Genomic DNA, 17663 nt, shown 5'->3' with positions numbered 1-17663 from the left:
CTTCCTTGTGCTCTCGGATGTCTTCTGCAAATTTGGCAACCTGAATTTCCCAACCCCAGTGTTGCCACCTGAATATAGTGACCTGAAATATGCCACTTATATTTTAAAAACCTGAATTTCACACCCCAAATTTTAAGTATATTCAAAAACAGTGAAAGTTTTCAATTCCTTTACATTATTTTGTTTGTCAAATTTAAGGCCTGGTGGAAAATGTTGATGCCATGAAAAAGCAGTGTAAGGAATAAAAAAATAATTCAGAAGTTTAAAACTTTTATTAGTGCTATTAAAAATGTAATTGTAAAACTTAAGCCTATGTACAGCATAAAAAACAAACTTTACATTCTGGTTTTTTGTGGTTCATGATGCATATCAACAGTTCTATCATCAAAACTCACAGGGTGAGTCTACTCTAAATTGTAAGAGTTCATTCTACTTGAACTGGACCCTGATTGTTTTCAAGTGAAATGAAGCCATTCAAAAGCAAAACTTGTGGAAATTCCAATGGAGCATATTTGTGGAGCGTCCTTGGGCGATCTTCCATTTAGAACAAGTTAATGACTACATGTTAATGATCAAACACCATTGCACAGTATAGATGCAAATTATTGTGCTTCATTTCACAAACAAATCCATATAAAACAGTGGTACTGTGAAACATTGATAACGTAAACAAAGTATTGAAGAGAGCCAGCAAAGTTTTTTCTCTTAGGCAATAAAGTAAAAAAAAAAAAAACAGTGTAAGGTGCCGTTCACACCAAAGGCATTTTTGCATCCGTCTGCACAGTTTTTTAATTGTAAACATGCACTAGATGGACGTTATTGACCATTTCGCCGCCGCAGGATTTCACGCACGAGTGTTGCATTTTTTAAGTTGTTAAACTTCAGCTTTTGAAAACATTTCTCAAAACACCTTCACTCTATGCCATTCTTTGCTCTCTTGATGTTTTGTTTTGTTTTATGCAAATTTCGTGGCATGATTCAAGCCACTTTGGAAAGCACGGCACTTTTCATAAAAAACTAAAAAACTAGAAAATGAAATAATAACAACATTCTGACAGAAAGGTACACAACTACTATAAACACAACAGTATAGTCCCTCTTCAAAAAAACTTAATTGGAATGGTCATAATGTTATAAATAAAGGTTTTCACATGGAAGCTACATGTGAAGACATTCAAACCAAAAGTCCTTCACTTCTCGGATTCTCTCCATCCTCGAGCATTTCTGCCAAACTTATAGACGAGTCTTCGCCCATCCACTCGCTCCAGGATCTCTCGTTTGTAATAATACCTTAAGAGGTGAGAAAAAAGATTTGTGAGTTCAAGTAGAGCCCTGGGGAAATGAGGTATTATTTTGTATCTGAATACTTTAAAAAGCCTTTAAAGTTTGAAAAATAAAATATAAGTCTAAGCTTCTAAAGCTGGTTACCTCATCGCTCGACTGAGTTTCTCGTAGGTCATACTACTGTTATTTTTCTTCTTGCCCCAAAGCTGAGCCACAGCTTCTGACTTGAGAAAGCGGAAAACCCCCTCGGAGCGATCCTCCCATTTGATCAGGCCAGGGTTATGTTCCGGATTCAGCAGAATGTCTCTGATAAATTCCCACAGGTGCGTTCCACGCGGATCTATTGAAACATGAGATTGTGAGAGTAGAGTAAGATGAGAGAGACAAAGAATCTAAAGCAGTTTCAGGACTTGAGAAGGCACATTCACGTTCCAGGGGGTTTGGTACGTGATGCTGTCAGATTTTCTAGCAACAAATATAAGTTGAATTTCACGGGGGCCTGGGCAGCTCAGGCAAAATACGCTGGCTACCACCCCTGGAGTTCGCTAGCTTGCTAGTTCGAATCCCAGGGTGTGCTGAGTGACTCCAGCCAGGTCTCCTAAGCAACCAAATTGGCCCTGTTGCTAGGGAGGGTAGAGTCACAAGGGGTAAACTCCTTGTGGTCGCTATAATGTGGTTCGTTCTCAGTGGAGCACGTGGTGAGTTGAGCGTGGTTGCCGCGGTGGGTGGCGTGAAGCCTCCATGTCTCCGTGGCAACGCGCTCAACAAGCCACGTGATAAGATACGTGGGTTGACAGTCTCAGAGATCAGACAGTCTCAGACGCGGAGGCAACTGGGAATTGTCCTCCACCACCCGGACTGAGGCGAATCACTATGCAACTACGAGGACTTAAAAGCACATTGGGAATTGGGCATTCCAAATTGGGAAAAAAAAATAAAAATAAAATAAATAAATAAGTTGAATTTCACTATGAGTAAAAACACTTCAGTAAAAATCAGGCAACTCACTGTGTCTTTTGACTTGAGAGCGATTGTGCGGCCTCTTGGGATCTGAAATGAGAAAATAAATTAATTGGCTAAGTAAAATTTTGTAATATTAATTAAAGGGATAGTTTACCTAAAATTTATTTTTCCCCCAAGGAATATGGAATTTTCAGTAAATAACTTCAATTGGCTTAGAATGTAGCTTTAGGGGCTGTTTCTTACAGGACATGTTTTTGCGTTTAAAAACAGCGTGTCTCAATTTGCATTTAAAATTTTTTTGTTTAACATAACACAGTGTCTTAAAAATGCTCATGATGCTCATGGTACGAGATGCTGAAAAAACAGCAAGGTGCGTCGCAATGATCAAAGACGTTTACATAGAAAAACAATTAAAAAACAGCACATACAGACGCAAGAACATGTTCTGTGCGGATGGTCCCTAAGACCTGGAACGTATGTAGTATATGAACTACTTGTAGGATACTTTATGGTACTCCTTTTTTGAGCTTTAAAGCTCCAGTTACATTTATTGTATGGAAAAGAGCAGTTTGCTAAATTTAGCTAAAAATTATTTGTATTCCACAGAACAAGAAAAAACAAATCAAAAACATATGGGTTTGGATAATGTGAAGGTAAGTAGATTAATTTTTGGGTGAACTATTCCTTTTAAATTAGCATATACTTTTTAAATTCCTCCACTCTTTTAAGTGGAGGATTTATGTCAAATGACTTATGTATACATAAATGTAAGCGTGGGTGTGTATTCTAGCTCCTATGTTTTAACTGCTTTAGTGTCTGTGGGTAGACTTGTAAAGATCTTGATTAGTATCAGTAGTTTTACAACAACACAGCATGACCATCTAATTGGTCTGATCTCAGTTGTTTTTGCCTACAGCGATCAAATCATTTCAGTTATGTAAGATAGAATAGAAGGAAGAAAACAGCAGAGAGACCTTGGGCAAATCCCATTCCATTATAATCAGTGAGCCTTGTGGCTTTTGAAACATTTATTCCTGTGAAAAAGCCAATTGAAGAATAACTAAAAGAAGATGCTTATAATCTCAGGAATAAATGACACAATTGAGAGATATCCTACTGTATACATGGTCCTATGATATTACTAGACCTTTTCTTAGCTTATTAAGTATTTCCTGCTTTAATCTAAGTAATGTGCAAATCCAAGATGTAAATACCAAGTCCAAACCATGTAGATACCATGTATGAATAACCTTTCAGTACCATTGTTATTACACAGTATTTTTTCATGAGGGAAAGAGCAATAAATAAACATCCATTTATTTTATTTGTTTTTTGATTGTTTTACTCACAGATCAAAATAAAGTGATTAATATCTAAGCATATGTCTTTGACATACATGTTACATGTTAATAGGTGTTGCTTAAATGCCGGGTTTTCACTTATAACTTCACGGAAAATAAACAGAACTTAAAATATCAGATACTATTACTTAGAGGAGGCAATTATCTTTAAAACGAGCCCATACACAAAGTAATCGGATGCAAATATCATTAGATAATCCACACAAAGCACAATGTGCACACAGCACATAATGTGCTATCTAGCTAAAAACATGTTAGCTTTCCTGGATCAGATGACTTCATTGGAAATTATGTAGTACGTTCTCTAGCGTCATGGAACTATAAACCAATCGTATTAGGATTCAGATTGCTGCAACCAGAGGTTGAAGTCATCCAAATATGGGCAGAGAGGATCATTCACTCTAATTATATATGGCCACCAGGAGATGGCGCCAAGTACATGACACAGACTCAGTGATGGCTCAAATGCCACAGAATGGAACTGAATGAGATCTCGTTACTCATGCCTGCATGCTTTGGAAGAGAGCATATCTTTTGTCATTGTGGTGTAATTAGTTCTTATGTACAATAATTATATTTTATTTGCTTGGAGACGTTTTTGACACTGGGATAAATTATATTTGTAATGTTAGAAGTTTTTATTGCTTTGTCATATCAACACAAACCTTTACTCAGTTACAGGTGACAAAATTAGGAACAAAACAAAAGCAGTTTTTCAGGGCTACCTTAATTACACACTGAGATACTATATAATGTCAAATCAGAAAAAATACAAAAAAAGTAATTTTTTTGTTCTTAGGCTGAGAGTTTCAGAATTAATCTATATGATTAAACATTTTTTGCAATTTTTCTTTAAAATGATACCAAAGACTTGACCCTCCTTGTTTTTTTGTTGCGTTAAAAGCCTTTCATTTTGGTTATGCCCCTTATACAGGAAATCTTTAAAAACACTCTCAAAGGGTAAACATTTTGCAAATTGTTTCAGACAATGTTAAAAAAAATTAAAAAATAAAATAAAATAAAATCCAATATCTACTAAAACAGCAACATTTTGGTCATGCGATTAATGCCTAACAAAGGTTGCATGAATGTAACATTGCTGTTTCAATAGAATGGATCAAAGACAAAAGGAGAATAACATTTTTTGTATGTTTATTATGATAAGGATAAGATTTAGGTTAGTCCCGATTAGGATTATTCACCTGGACTTGATGGAGCTGGTGAGGACAACATGGTGTTGGGCTGGAATGAGTTTTTGATATCAAATAGATCTGAGGAAAGAGGGCAACAGGTTAACAAGTGAATTAACCATATCAAGGAATGCAGAAAATTAGGGTAAAGTTCAAAGCATTATATCTTCATTTTGAAGTCTGAGGTACCTGAAGTGCTGTAAAAATTGGACTCTTCCTTGAAGGGAAGAATTGAACATGGAAAGTCTGCTGAAGAAATGGAGGCACTTTGTTACAACAACAGCTATACATAAAAAATATACAGTAGTTTACCTGAAAATTAAAATTATGTTATGTGGGTCATATAGTTTGGAAGCAGTAAATGATGACAGAATTTTCAGTTTTTGGGTGAAAGTCTACAAGTTCCCTTTACGTCTATAATTCTCTCCGATGAATCTTTAATCATCTCAGTTTTCAGCAGCAGTTCTCTGTGTGTATGCGTTCACTGTTACTGAAAATATGTGGTCTTTACTTTAAAAGGATTAAAGGAAATAAAGCTCTTGGCTTTGTGTGTGCGATTACTTACCATCTATTTCTGTTTTAATATCCACTGGTGAAAACATATCTGTTTGGCCATACTGACCTGTGTGAGATTAATAAAAAAAGGAGAAAAGAAACATTAGTGAATTAATGGAGTACATTTGTCTAGACACTATTTATGGTATTTATTTTTAATAACCACCAAATGCATGTTTTGAAATGACAATCAAGTTTCTAAGTCATTACCCACATCTTAATGTTTTAAACCAGTTTAATTTTCTGGTTCTATTCTCACATGTCAACTGTATAAGTTTTTTCCTGATTTGGCTAGCTTTATCAACACTATAATAGGAATTATATGAAACATTTGTATGAACCTCTGGGTCTAATTTGCAGCACCTAGCCCATAGATATTACAAGTGAAAATGACTTTTGTAGAAAGATAATTATATTAAAATGTATTATACATTCCCATATACTACATTGTCATAAATCAAACAGGACGAAATGCTCATTGGAAGCTCAATTAGCCTGGAAAGAATTCTTTTGAGAATTCACTATTACCAACATTGTTATTTTATTTTTATTTTTTTTTACAAAATAATACTTCTTATGGGCTCCCAAAGCCACTTCCTGTGGAACACACTAAGCCTCAGACAAAATTATATTACTTAAAGTGATAGTTCACCCAAAAAATTCTCTCATCATTTACTCACCCTCATGCCATCCCAGTTGGGTATGACTTTCTTCCTTCTGCAAAACACAAATTAAGATTTTTTTAAAAAACATATCAGCTCTATAGGTTCATACAATGCAAGTGAATGGTGTTGAAAAGTTTGAAGCTTCAAAAAGCACATAAAAGCAGCATAAAAGTAATCCATATATAACCACAATGGTTTAATCCATGTCTGCTGAAGATATATAATTGTGTTTTTGGTGAGAACAGAGTAAAATGTAACTCCTTTTTCACTACATCTTGCCATTGCAATCTTCATGCACAATCATGATTTCAAGCTCGATTACACTTCCTTGTGCTTGACGCATACGCAGAGTGCTAGATGGTGCTAGGAAGTGTAATCGAGCTGCAACTCATGATTGCCAAGGAGACTGCTGATGTCAAGATTTATAGTGAAAAAGGAGTTATATTTTGGTCTGTTTTCACCCAAAACCGATTGGATCGCTTCAGAAGATATGGATTTAACCACTGGAGTCTCATGGATTAATTTTATGCTACCTTTATGTGCTTTTTGGAGCTGAAAAGTTTTCATCACCATTCACTTGCATTGTATGGACCTACAGTGCTGAGACATTTTTTCTAGAAATCTTCATTTGTGTTCTGCAGAAGAAAGAAAGTCATACACATCTGGGATGGCATGAGGGTGAGTAAATGATGAGAACATTTTCATTTTTGGGTGAACTATTCCTTTAAAGGGCCATTCAGTATTTGGTACAATAATTATGCTATTTGCAAAGATGCAACAATATCTTAGCTTTTTGAAATCTTTTGCTTCTACTCAGTTGTTCAGAGTGGAATAGTAGAGGCACCATAAAACAGGTTACAGAATAATGGTAACATATAAATCTCCACTAGTTCTAGTTCTTACTGTTCCACTTAAGATCCGTCAAACTTTGGTATAGGATGGGGCCTACGGATCCGGCCGCCCGGGTGAAGTCTTGATAGCTCATGTTGCAAAGCTGCCTTCCATCCAAGTCAAAGTTCTGGAAGGGGATGCTGGTGGCGTCCATTTGGTGCATGTCCAGTGTCTGCTGGAGCCACTCCCAGACCTGATACTTGGACCAGTTCTGTGGATGAAGATCCTGAGACCAAAGCCGACCCGTGTATGCAGATGTCACCATGGAAACTGGGGATGCAAGTTTAAGGTTTTAGTTTAATTGTTTCAAAAGGGTTTATGGTAAATGTCCCTGTTGAATAGACCATGCTGAATTTCCATGCTATTCCAGGCTGGTTTGTTCTGTTTTGGTGCTGCACCAGCATCCAAAACACAACTTATGTTGATCTTTTTAGCTGGGGTGATACTTATATTGACTAAAGAGGATTCAGTGTCATTAAAAACTACTGTAAAAAGTGTAAACAAAAGGCTTCTGGATAAATATTGAATCCGTTTCGCTATCTATTTCCTATCATTTCAGTGTGGTTTCCTATGCATGACACTAATAACTTGCTAACTAAAGCAATGACCGCTATAGAAAATGATTAACCAGCCTGAAAGAGTCTGTAGATGGTTGATTAGTAACAAATGAGACTTAAAACCTAATATCAAAACAAGACTTTCTCTACCACATATTTAGGTTTAATTAATGCAACCTCTTTGTAAATACTTATGTTCCTTCATGCCTAAAAGCTGATCAGGTATTTTAAGTTGCATGGATATTTTGTGAGAGACCTTATTTATGGTTTTTAGAGAAGAATGTTACCATCAGAGCAGTTGTAGTGGGTCGTCCAGGAAGCAGGTAGTTGGTTGTCAACACTCACAGTAGCTGGGATACTCATGACACTGCTAGCCTGAAGGACCATGATCCAGTGCTGTGAAAAGTATAGAAAAAAATGTGTTTCTGCAACGTTCACGCAATGTTACTATTGAAGAGCACCTTGAACTTCCCAAAGGAACATTTTATTGCTCTAAGGTTGATCAGCACACGAGACTTAATGGAGTTCACTAATCTGTTTCATTTATGTAACTTTATATAAATTTCTCCTAATATTCCTTAGGAAATTAGACTCTTGTTGGCATACAGTAGGAATATAGAGCTATTAATGTGGATACCATAGCTCAAATAATTTGGTCTTGAAAGAATTTGATGAGCAATGTTCATATTGAAATCTCTGAAGCTTGATTGAAGACTGATTGATGTTTGCCAAATCTGTGCAAAGTTTGAGACATTGTTGAGATCTCAGGAGACACATACAAGATTACTAGGCTCTTTTTCTCAGGAGACAAATCTGCAACCCGGTCTCATAGAAACACGTTACTATACCTACGTTTTTGCAAAATAATTTTTTTGTGACTTGTACTTTTCAAAAAACTTTCCTGATGAAGTGAACACTAGAGGCGCTACAACAACAATGATCTGCACAGCACCAATCACTGGTGATTACCGCAAGGTGCATGCCGGTTAGAAATGTGTCCGAGTATGGTTCGACTTGATCTGATGTCATGCTGACGTATGCAAAAAAACTCTCGCGACAGCGAGGCAGCCATGCCAGGCAGGCAGTCGGGCGTAGTTGCTCTCCCCTGACTGTGCTGAATAAAGGCATGATGGGAAATGACTTGCTGACGACACAGCTTAGTGCTCATTGGCATAAACAAACGTGATGTTTCATTCTCTTTTAAAATGTTTGAATTTTTATTTCTAATATCATGTTTTTATGTTTTGTAACATTGGTTGGCAACAAGGTAAATGAAGAGACGATGATGAAGTGCGATGATCCCAAGTGCAGTTTATTAACAAGGTGTATTCCAAAACATGAATCCAAACGTGAACACAAAACAAAAACATGAGCTAGACTTGACTAAACTTAACTTGACATGACTTGACTTGACTATGAAACAAAACATAGACTGGACTGGACTGGACTGGACTGGACTAGACTAGACTGGACTGGACTGGACTGGACTGGACTGGACTGGACCATGGAACCAACATTACATGAACAATACTCGACAATGGACAATGGAAACATGAGGGTTTAATACTAGGACATGGGAGAACACATGACAATGATAACCAATGAACAATTAGGACTCTAAACAAGATAACAAGACTGCTAACAACCTAATGAAACAATGAACCAATGGGGACAAGACACAAGAACATGGGAAACACATGACAAAATCACATGACAAGGAAACAGGAACAAACATGGCATGGAACTAATTTAAAGTAAAAGACATGAACAAAAACACATACAATCCTGACATGTGTATAAATTATGACTATGACAGTGTGATCTCTGTATGGGATATGTGATTGTTATCATATTTTTGAAATATCTAAAATACATGTCTTTATGAAACTAAATATGGATGAAAAGACACGTCTTATGGGAGGAATTAAATAACATGTACATTGAGGGTCTTTGTCATAATATTTATTTTCATTTTAAAGAAACAGAATTTAAATTATCCCCACTTTATCAGTAACAGCGTGTAACAGCAGGTGGCGGTAATGCATTGTTAAGTTACGATCTGCCAATAAAACAGAAGAAGAAGAATCAACAACATACAAACATGAATGCCACGAAATCTGCCTTTGATATCGTGGCGACTGATCCACTAGGAGAAGTGAGAGCTGTCTGACTTGACAGCTTTTATTTCACTCCTCCCCTGACTGCAGCCACCTACTCTCTTCTACTTTCAAGGCGAGGCATTTGACATCTCGAACAAGCCTACTCTTTTAATACAGTCAATGGCCAGCGCATGCGCAGACGACACGCACAGACGTGGAGCGATAAGCAACGCGGATGCGCGAAGTATACTTTAGCCTCTAGGGTTTAGGGCAGAGAGGTAGGTTTTGCTGATTTAAAACTCCATAGAGCATTAACCTTAAAAACTTGGAGAGCAAATAGAGCAGAGCCTCTGTTTGCGCTTTATTTAATCTCATTGCTGTCTAAGAGAAATAATTGAGATATTAAAAAGATCTCTGTAACAGTCTAAGGACGGGCAAGGAGGAGGCGGTAACCGGCTGAACAGTAAACATAAACTTTATTGATATAAATGAACTTAAAACAACATAAAACATAAGGACACACATGCAACTCAGCCGCGTGCGTCTCTCTCTCTCGAACTGGTGTCTCCGGCCTCCTCTTATCTCGTTCTCTCGCTGATAAGCTGATTCAGCGCCAGACGTGCTCCATCACGGCCCAGCCAGAGAGAGAGAGAAAGAGAGAGAGAGAAGAACTTGCTCGCCGGCTCCCGGACGCGCCGTCGCCCGGTCCTCAACCGCTCCTCCGCCTTCTGGTGTACGCCAGGTCGCTTCTCCCCTGGCGGATGGCAGCGAGTCCTCTGGCCCCTGGCAGATGGAACCGCTCCTCCCCCTCTCAGCAGACGGCCGCGGTTCCTCTGGCTCTCGGCGGCCGGCAGTGAACCCTCCGGCCCCAGGCAGAGGGCCGCGGTTGCTCCCCTGGTGGATGGCAGCAGCGAGGACTCCACAACAGCATATTAGTAACAATCTAAGGATGGGCAAGGAGGAGGCAGGAACCGGCTGAACAGTAAACATAAATTTTAATGATATAAATGAACTTAAAACAACTTAAAACATAAGGACACAGACACACATGCAACGCGGCTGCATGCGTCTCTCATTCTTGAACCGGCATCTCTGGCCGCCCCTTATCTCGCTCTCCCGCTGATCAACTGATTCAGTGCCGGCCATGCTCCATCATGGCCCTGCCACACCCTCCTCCTCATCACACTCTCATTTGTGATTTTTCTTTCCTATAGGTTCTTACAGGGATAATTCTCCAAGAGCAACCCAGGGCTAAGTGCCTTGCTCTAGTGTTGCTCCTTGTGGGACTCGAACCAACAGACTTCTGATTACTATCCTTGAAACCACCCCATCAAAACCCTCTAATTCAACATGAATTTGAAAAAAAACTTGTTGAACAAGGGAGTAACAGCACACTTAACAACATTCTTGTAATAGTAATCATGCTGTTGATGAAAAAATGTATGAATAATTAAAGTTTTGCCATTCTACCAGTTTCCAGTTATAATAAGTGAAAAATATATGCTCTGAGGTGATAAAAACCAGAGGAAAACAAAGGTGTTGTTTGTTCAAAGAGATGAAAAGAGGTGGTTGAAGGCTGTGTGGGTGTCCTTCGTGCCATGTTCAACCACATGCAGTCACATTTGCACAGGAATGTGTCAGTATGTCGGACTACTTTGCATACATAAAGGTCCACCTGTCCTTCAGTTAAACAGCTAGATCAATGGCTTAGTCATACCTTATATCACCACATCTAGTGTCAGGGTAGATGTATGGATGCTTGTCAGCGTTATACAAAATAATTTTTAAAATCAGAAGGTTTGACACTTTCAATACAAATGTACAAAAATTACAGGTTGTAGCAAAAAGTTATACAGTAAGTACCTTTTGGTATTGATTTTGAAGGTTTATGTTTATTCATAAGATCTCAAAATAGAGCATCATCAAATTTAAAGAAGATTTAGTTTCTCTTATCCTAGCTCAATATGCAAAGATAACTACAAGTAATCCATTTGTTGGTTGATTCCCCAAAAAGTGTAAACATCGTGGCGGTATCAAAACCTTTTTTGTTTGAGCTTCCCAACAAGCCAGAGATAGCAAAACTAGCTCAACCATTGGCCTGAGTTTGGGGCGGGGCTATCAGTTTGTCGACAAATGGAAGACGGGGGTGTGTCGGGAAACCTGTTTGTCAATATTTATGCAATTCGATTTGGTGACGCTAGTGGCACACTTTTAATCCTGATATACTGAAATGGCACCTGTTGATTATCCTTTTGGACATTTATAATATAATATTCTGAAGTAATCATTCATATTTTGAGATAAAAGTTACATTATAATGTATGAAACCTTACATAAAATGTAGAGTTCTGGCGAACTAGCCGCAAACTTGCCACACATTTGCCATTCATTATTTTCACATGCAAACAAGCTTGTGACTGGCTGCAAATGTTTTCCAGAAGTTTGCAGCTCTTCACCGGTAGTGGTGAACCTGATACAAACCTTTGGCAGCAATGGACAATTTGCCGCAACTTTGCCGGAAAGCTCATTTGCGGCAAATTTTCCATGAACTCTTGATTTTTGTAAGGGCAGCAAGAGAAATGACAGGTTATGAACATTGGCTTGAAAAACCAAACAGCATATGATCTTATAAATGTACAAATAATTTTCTGTTTTCCATTCTGCTTGTTTTGTGACTCAAATTAAGTTAATTATGAAAATATGAATGTGCATGGTGACAGCAGCAAAGACCATAACCAAGGCAACAATATTTGCATGGAGTTTATTGATATTCCTTGGTAGGCTTGTAAACCTGTTTAGTCTTTTTAGTCTTCCTATTTCAAATGTGACCTATATTTGTCTGTTTATGGATCCTAAGATGACCTAGCTTATGATTTTATGGAATGAGTGTAAAAAAGGGAGGAGCTATGCCAACAGTAGGTACTACATTATGATCACACCCAGGATATAAGAAACTTGTTTTTCCCGACATCAAAGTTTACAAACAGTATGAAGTGGCCTACTGCCTAAAAAAAAAAAAAAAATCTGTGTTATATACAAGTTAATCTCTAATGACTGCTATTATGATACAGTCATTCTTCCATAACATTCATAAAGTAATGGAATATTGCTTTGAACTCTCAAAAAAACATATTTTTATTGTACCAATTAAAATTATATTGATTAGGGCCACTCAGTCATAATTTAGCTTACTTTTTTGGCTCACCACATTCATATGGAGTGGTGTGGCATAGTTATTAAAAATCTGAGTTGGTAAACGTAAGGCCGTAGGTACAACTCCCATGAGTGGTGATATTTGAGGTGTCGCCATTGTGCTCTTTAGGTGAAAATGTTTGCTAAATGAGTACATACTCAAATTCGTGAATTTGAAATCTATCTATCTATCTATCTATCTATCTGTCTATCCATCCATCCATCTAATTTAAAGCCTACTACATTTATAAGTTTATACTATGTTTATAATTGTTAGTTGAGAATGACCCAAAGTGTTAACTAATAGTTTGAGTTGACCCAAATATGCCCATTAAAAAGCATTCTTGATTGTGAGCCTGTTTATCTTGTCATATGTCTTTTAAAAACCTGTTTGAGTGGCTTTAAGCATGCTGTGTGTACATGAGTATAACGTGTTTAGGCAAATACAATCATCTATACTGCTGCTCAGAGTAAATATACTGTCACCCAATGCCAAGCAAGAGAAAGGTTCACTAATGTTCATGCTTTTTTAGGTGAAAACATTACCTACATCACAATAGGCAACTATCACAAAAACAGATTATATTATATTATCTGGGAATCATAAAAACAGTGTTACTGTAACTGACGGTACATAGATAGTATGATATAGTCCGCAGAGAATCAGATTAAAAAGAATTATAGAGGCACATATAAAGTATGCTCACCAGAGATGTTGTATGTGATCCAGGCGGACTGCTACTGGATGAACAGTTAATGTCCTTTCCTTACTGAAGTTTTCAGCCTATGCTTCAGTCTTATGGAGAGACCTGGTTTAGTACCTGTGACACTGTTTAGGCCTGCCAAACTTCAGTGACAGAGCGTGACCTCGTTCACCAATGAGGATTTTTATCTGATTTGCTTCCTGCTGCTTTGATTGGCTTATTTTCATGCCAGGTGGGTTACAGGGTATTTGCATAGAGTAAAAAAAGGTACTGTTGTAGCAGTTACTTTCACTATGAATACACTATCTGTATCAGTCTCACTCTCTCTCACACCCACCCACACATTCACTCACCTACACACAAGCAATCCTGCAAGTGATTCATCGATAGATGTTTAACAAGAGCTGAACAATCCAGATCTTTGTTGTAACTTTATTTTCATTTATTGTTTCTCTGAGTGAAAATTAATCATTTTAAAGAATAGAGTTTAGAAACACACTCAGTGAGCACTTTATTAGGAACACCTGTACACCTAATTATTCACTGCTGCCAATTGTGTGGCAGCAGTGCAATGCATAAAATCATGCAGATACAGGCCAGGAGCTTCAGTTAATGTTCACATCAACCATCAGAATGGGGGGAAAATGCGATCTCAGTGATTTCAACCGTGGCATGATTGTTGGTGCCAGATGGGCTTGTTTGAGTATTTCTGTAACCGTTGATTTCCTGGGATTTTCACGCAAATAAATTAGATTTTCAACAGACTCTAGAGTTTACTCGGAATGGTGCCAAAAACAAAAAACATCCAGTCAGCAGCAGTTCTCCAGACAGAAATGCCTTGTCGATGAGAGAGGTCAAAGGAGAATGGCCACACTGGTTCGAGCTGACAGAAAGACTACGGTAACTCAGATAACCACTCTGTACAATTGTTATGAGCAGAATAACATCTCAGAATGCACAACACATCAAACCTTGAGGCAGATGGGCTACAACAGCAGAAGCCCATGTCGGGCACTTTATTAGGACCATAGTGTTCCTAATAAAGTGCTAAGTGAGTGCCCTGTATGTATGTATATATATACACTTACCGGCCACTTTATTAGGTACACCTGTACATCTACTTATTCATGCGATTATCTAATCAGCCAATCGTATGGCAGCAGTGTAATGTATACAGTCATGCAGATATTGGTCAGGAGCTTCAGTTAATGTTCACATCAACTATCAGAATGGGGAAAAAAATGTGATCTCAGTGATTTAGACTGTGGCATGATTGTTGGTGCCAGATGGGCTGGTTTGAGTATTTCTGTAACTGCTGATCTCCTGGGATTTTCACACAAAAATCTCTAGAGTGTAAGGAGACTGGTGCCAAAAACAAAAAGCATCCAGCCAGCGGCAGTTCTGTGGATGAAAATGGTTTGTTAATGACAGAGGACAGAGGAGACTGGTCCAAGCTTACAGGAAGGTGACAGTAACCCAAATAAACATGTGTTATAACAGTCCTATGCAGAAAAGCATTTCTGAACACAAAACACGTCGAACACTGAGGCAGATGGGCTACAGCAGCAGAGGGCCCCTCAGGGTACCACTACTGTCAGCTTAGAACAGGAAACTGAGGCTGCAATGGGCACAGGCTCACCAAAACTGCACAGTAGACGATTGGAAAAACATTGCCTGGTCTGGCAAATCTGGATTTCTACTGAGGTACACAAATGGTAGGCCTACTGCAGCCTCAGTTTTCTTTTCTTCGCTGACAGAAGTGGAACCCAACGTGGTATTCTGCTGTTGTAGCTCATCCGCCTTAAGGTTCGACATGTTGTGCATTCTGAGATGCTATCCTGCTCACTACAATTGAACAAAGGGGTTATCCGAGTTACCGTAGCCTTTCCGTCAGCTCGAAACATCATCAAGGTGTTTTCATCCACAGAACTGCCGCTCACTGGCTGTTTTTTGTTTTTCGCACCATTCTCTTTACACTCTAGCGACTGTTGTGCATGAAAATCCCAGGAGATCAGCTGTTACAGAAATACTCAAATCAGCCAGTCTGGCACCAACAATTATGCCATGGTTGAAATTACTGAGATCACATTTTTTCCCCATTCTGATGGTTGATGTGAACATTAACTTAAGCTCCTAACCCATATGTGCATGATTTTATACATTACACTGCTGCCACACGATTGGCTGATTAGATAATTTCATGAATAGGTATATATATGTGTGTTGTATACATATTCTAAATATTTTTTAATCCTGACATTGTTACGTTGATGAAGGATGAGACGAGAGAGAGTGTGGATCCAAACGCAGAATATATTTATTATGTTACTCAGAAGAGAATGATGAAAATTAAAGCACTGGGCAAAAGGGAAATCAGAAACGCAATAGCAGTTTGCTGACTATGTATGTAAATAACATTTAATCACTAACATTCTTACAAGCAAACAAACAAGAACCAACCAAGACTAGGGGAAAAAGAGGGTATATATACACAGATAAATAATAAGGGAACAGGGAACAGCTGTGGAAGATGGAGGGCAGGTGAGGGTAATCAACAAAAGTGCATCCTGGGTACAAGTCCATGAACAAGGGGGAAACAAAGGGCAGTTCGTGACAGATATGGCTAAAATATACTGTAATTATGTCACATGGCTACAAGAGACTTAATTACAGTATCTCATAATTCATAAATCATAATTGGAGGAATCCATCTAAGACCCATCATTACTTACACCCTGACAACCTGTTAGCATAATACAAACATCATCACACAGCGGATTCCATCCTCTGATAGAAAGTGATAAATAAATAAATAAAATGTTATAATTGCCTCTGGTTCAGTTTTGTCCAATTATAACTTAGACAAACATGCTGCTTCCTTTATCATATATCCAAGAGTTTACTGATATATAAAACAGCAGGGCAAGAGCACTTATTTTACCAAGTAGCATTATGCTGTTGATTGAAGAGAAGGAAGCTTTTGAGACACTTAATAGGCACATCAGAAAGGAATTGTAGTTAATTCTGACTGCACCATTTCTGCTGGATATTATTTGCATCAGTGATCTCGTACACTTACTTAGGCCAATCACTCCATAAGGATCTGCTCTCTGGACCAGCTGTGGTTCAACATCCGCACACCCTCTTTGCCAAGGAAAAAGTAAAGAAGGATTTGCTGCCTCATCACCAACACTGAGTTTATGCCAGACTTTTGACTATCAGCATAAAGTCAGGCCCACTTTGTAGTTTATTCTGGCCAAGAACCACCCACCTAGACAGGACAAGACCATTTAATTGACATGTAAAGCACCCAACCACATTTTATTTAGTTTTTGTGTCCCATTTACGGGCAGTGCTGGGCAAACAGGATTCATTTAGTTCAGCAAAAACGATAATGAAATGCACTGACATCTTTGTTCTGCTAACATGTTTGTTTGGGGATATTTCTCCTATTTGTGCAGATCCCTGAAATTCTTGACCTAGGAGAACTCGGCTAGTCAAAGAGCATTGATGATTGTTTTTTTTTTTGTTTTTTTACAATCGTGCATGCTAGCTGAGGAGATTATTGTTAGCTAACTTACTACATTAATGTTAAATATCTCTCTGACATTGTTCCAAAGTACACTTTTTTTTTTTTTTTTTTTAAATATTTGAGACAGGTTACCAACTGATGTGTTAACTGCCTGAGAGTTGACAACTTTCTGTAACATCACCCTCAATGGACTAATTTTAAAAATGAAGCTACGCATAGGATAAATGCAGGCTTCGTTTGCGTAGGGTGCTTTAGTTGATTAAGGAGAAAAAAAATCAGCTTCTTCCATTGTATAATTTAAGCTTTAAAGGGATAGTTCACCCAAAAATGAAAATCTGCTCATCATTTGCTCACTCATGCCATCCCAGATGTGTATGACTTTCTCTCATTTGCTGAACAAAAACAAATATTTTTAGAAGAATATCTCAGCTCTTTTAGTCCATACAATGCAAGTGAATAATGAACAGAACTTTGAAGGTCTAAAAAGCATACATGGGCAGCATAAAAGTAATCCATACAAAATTAACCACTGGAGTCGTATGGATTACATTTATTCTGCCTTTATGTGCTTTCTGGACCTTCAAAATTCTGATCACTATTCACCTGCATTGTATGGACTAAAAGAGCTGAGATATTCTTCTAAAAATATTTGTTTTTGTTCAGCAAAAGA

At 38.0% G+C, this 17663-nt stretch overlaps 1 protein-coding gene across 2 annotated transcripts; it reads right to left on the bottom strand.

The window, feature by feature from the left end:
* Positions 1–263: 263 nt before the first annotated feature.
* ehf (ets homologous factor) lies at positions 264–13608 on the bottom strand. 2 transcript variants are annotated; one of them, XM_051689714.1, is made up of 9 exons: positions 13465–13608; positions 7754–7862; positions 6922–7179; positions 5364–5420; positions 4988–5047; positions 4811–4879; positions 2293–2334; positions 1429–1624; positions 264–1290 (listed from the first exon to the last, which is right to left on the bottom strand). In XM_051689714.1, the coding sequence occupies exons 2-9, from the start codon at positions 7851–7853 to the stop codon at positions 1191–1193; spliced, it is 882 nt and encodes a 293-aa protein (XP_051545674.1). In that variant the 5' UTR covers positions 7854–7862; positions 13465–13608; the 3' UTR covers positions 264–1190. The 2 variants fall into 2 exon arrangements, with proteins under 2 accessions (XP_051545674.1, XP_051545675.1); XM_051689715.1 differs by having other exon boundaries at positions 4988–5044.
* Positions 13609–17663: the final 4055 nt, after the last annotated feature.

This window comes from Myxocyprinus asiaticus, chromosome 46, assembly GCF_019703515.2.
Source record: "Myxocyprinus asiaticus isolate MX2 ecotype Aquarium Trade chromosome 46, UBuf_Myxa_2, whole genome shotgun sequence".
In the NCBI taxonomy this organism is placed as follows: domain Eukaryota; kingdom Metazoa; phylum Chordata; class Actinopteri; order Cypriniformes; family Catostomidae; genus Myxocyprinus; species Myxocyprinus asiaticus.
This window is presented reverse-complemented; position numbering and strand designations above follow the sequence as displayed.

What these genes read in the sequence shown, in the direction of transcription:
- ehf (XM_051689714.1), bottom strand. Translation starts at nt 7,853, where the DNA reads ATGGTCCTTCAGGCTAGCAGTGTCATGAGTATCCCAGCTACTGTGAGT. An exon ending in GACGGATCTTAAGTGGAACA is followed by an intron (nt 5,421 to 6,921) that starts GTAAGAACTAGA and finishes AATCTCACACAG; the next exon opens with GTCAGTATGGCCAAACAGAT. An exon ending in TATTAAAACAGAAATAGATG is followed by an intron (nt 5,048 to 5,363) that starts GTAAGTAATCGC and finishes CCATTTCTTCAG; the next exon opens with CAGACTTTCCATGTTCAATT.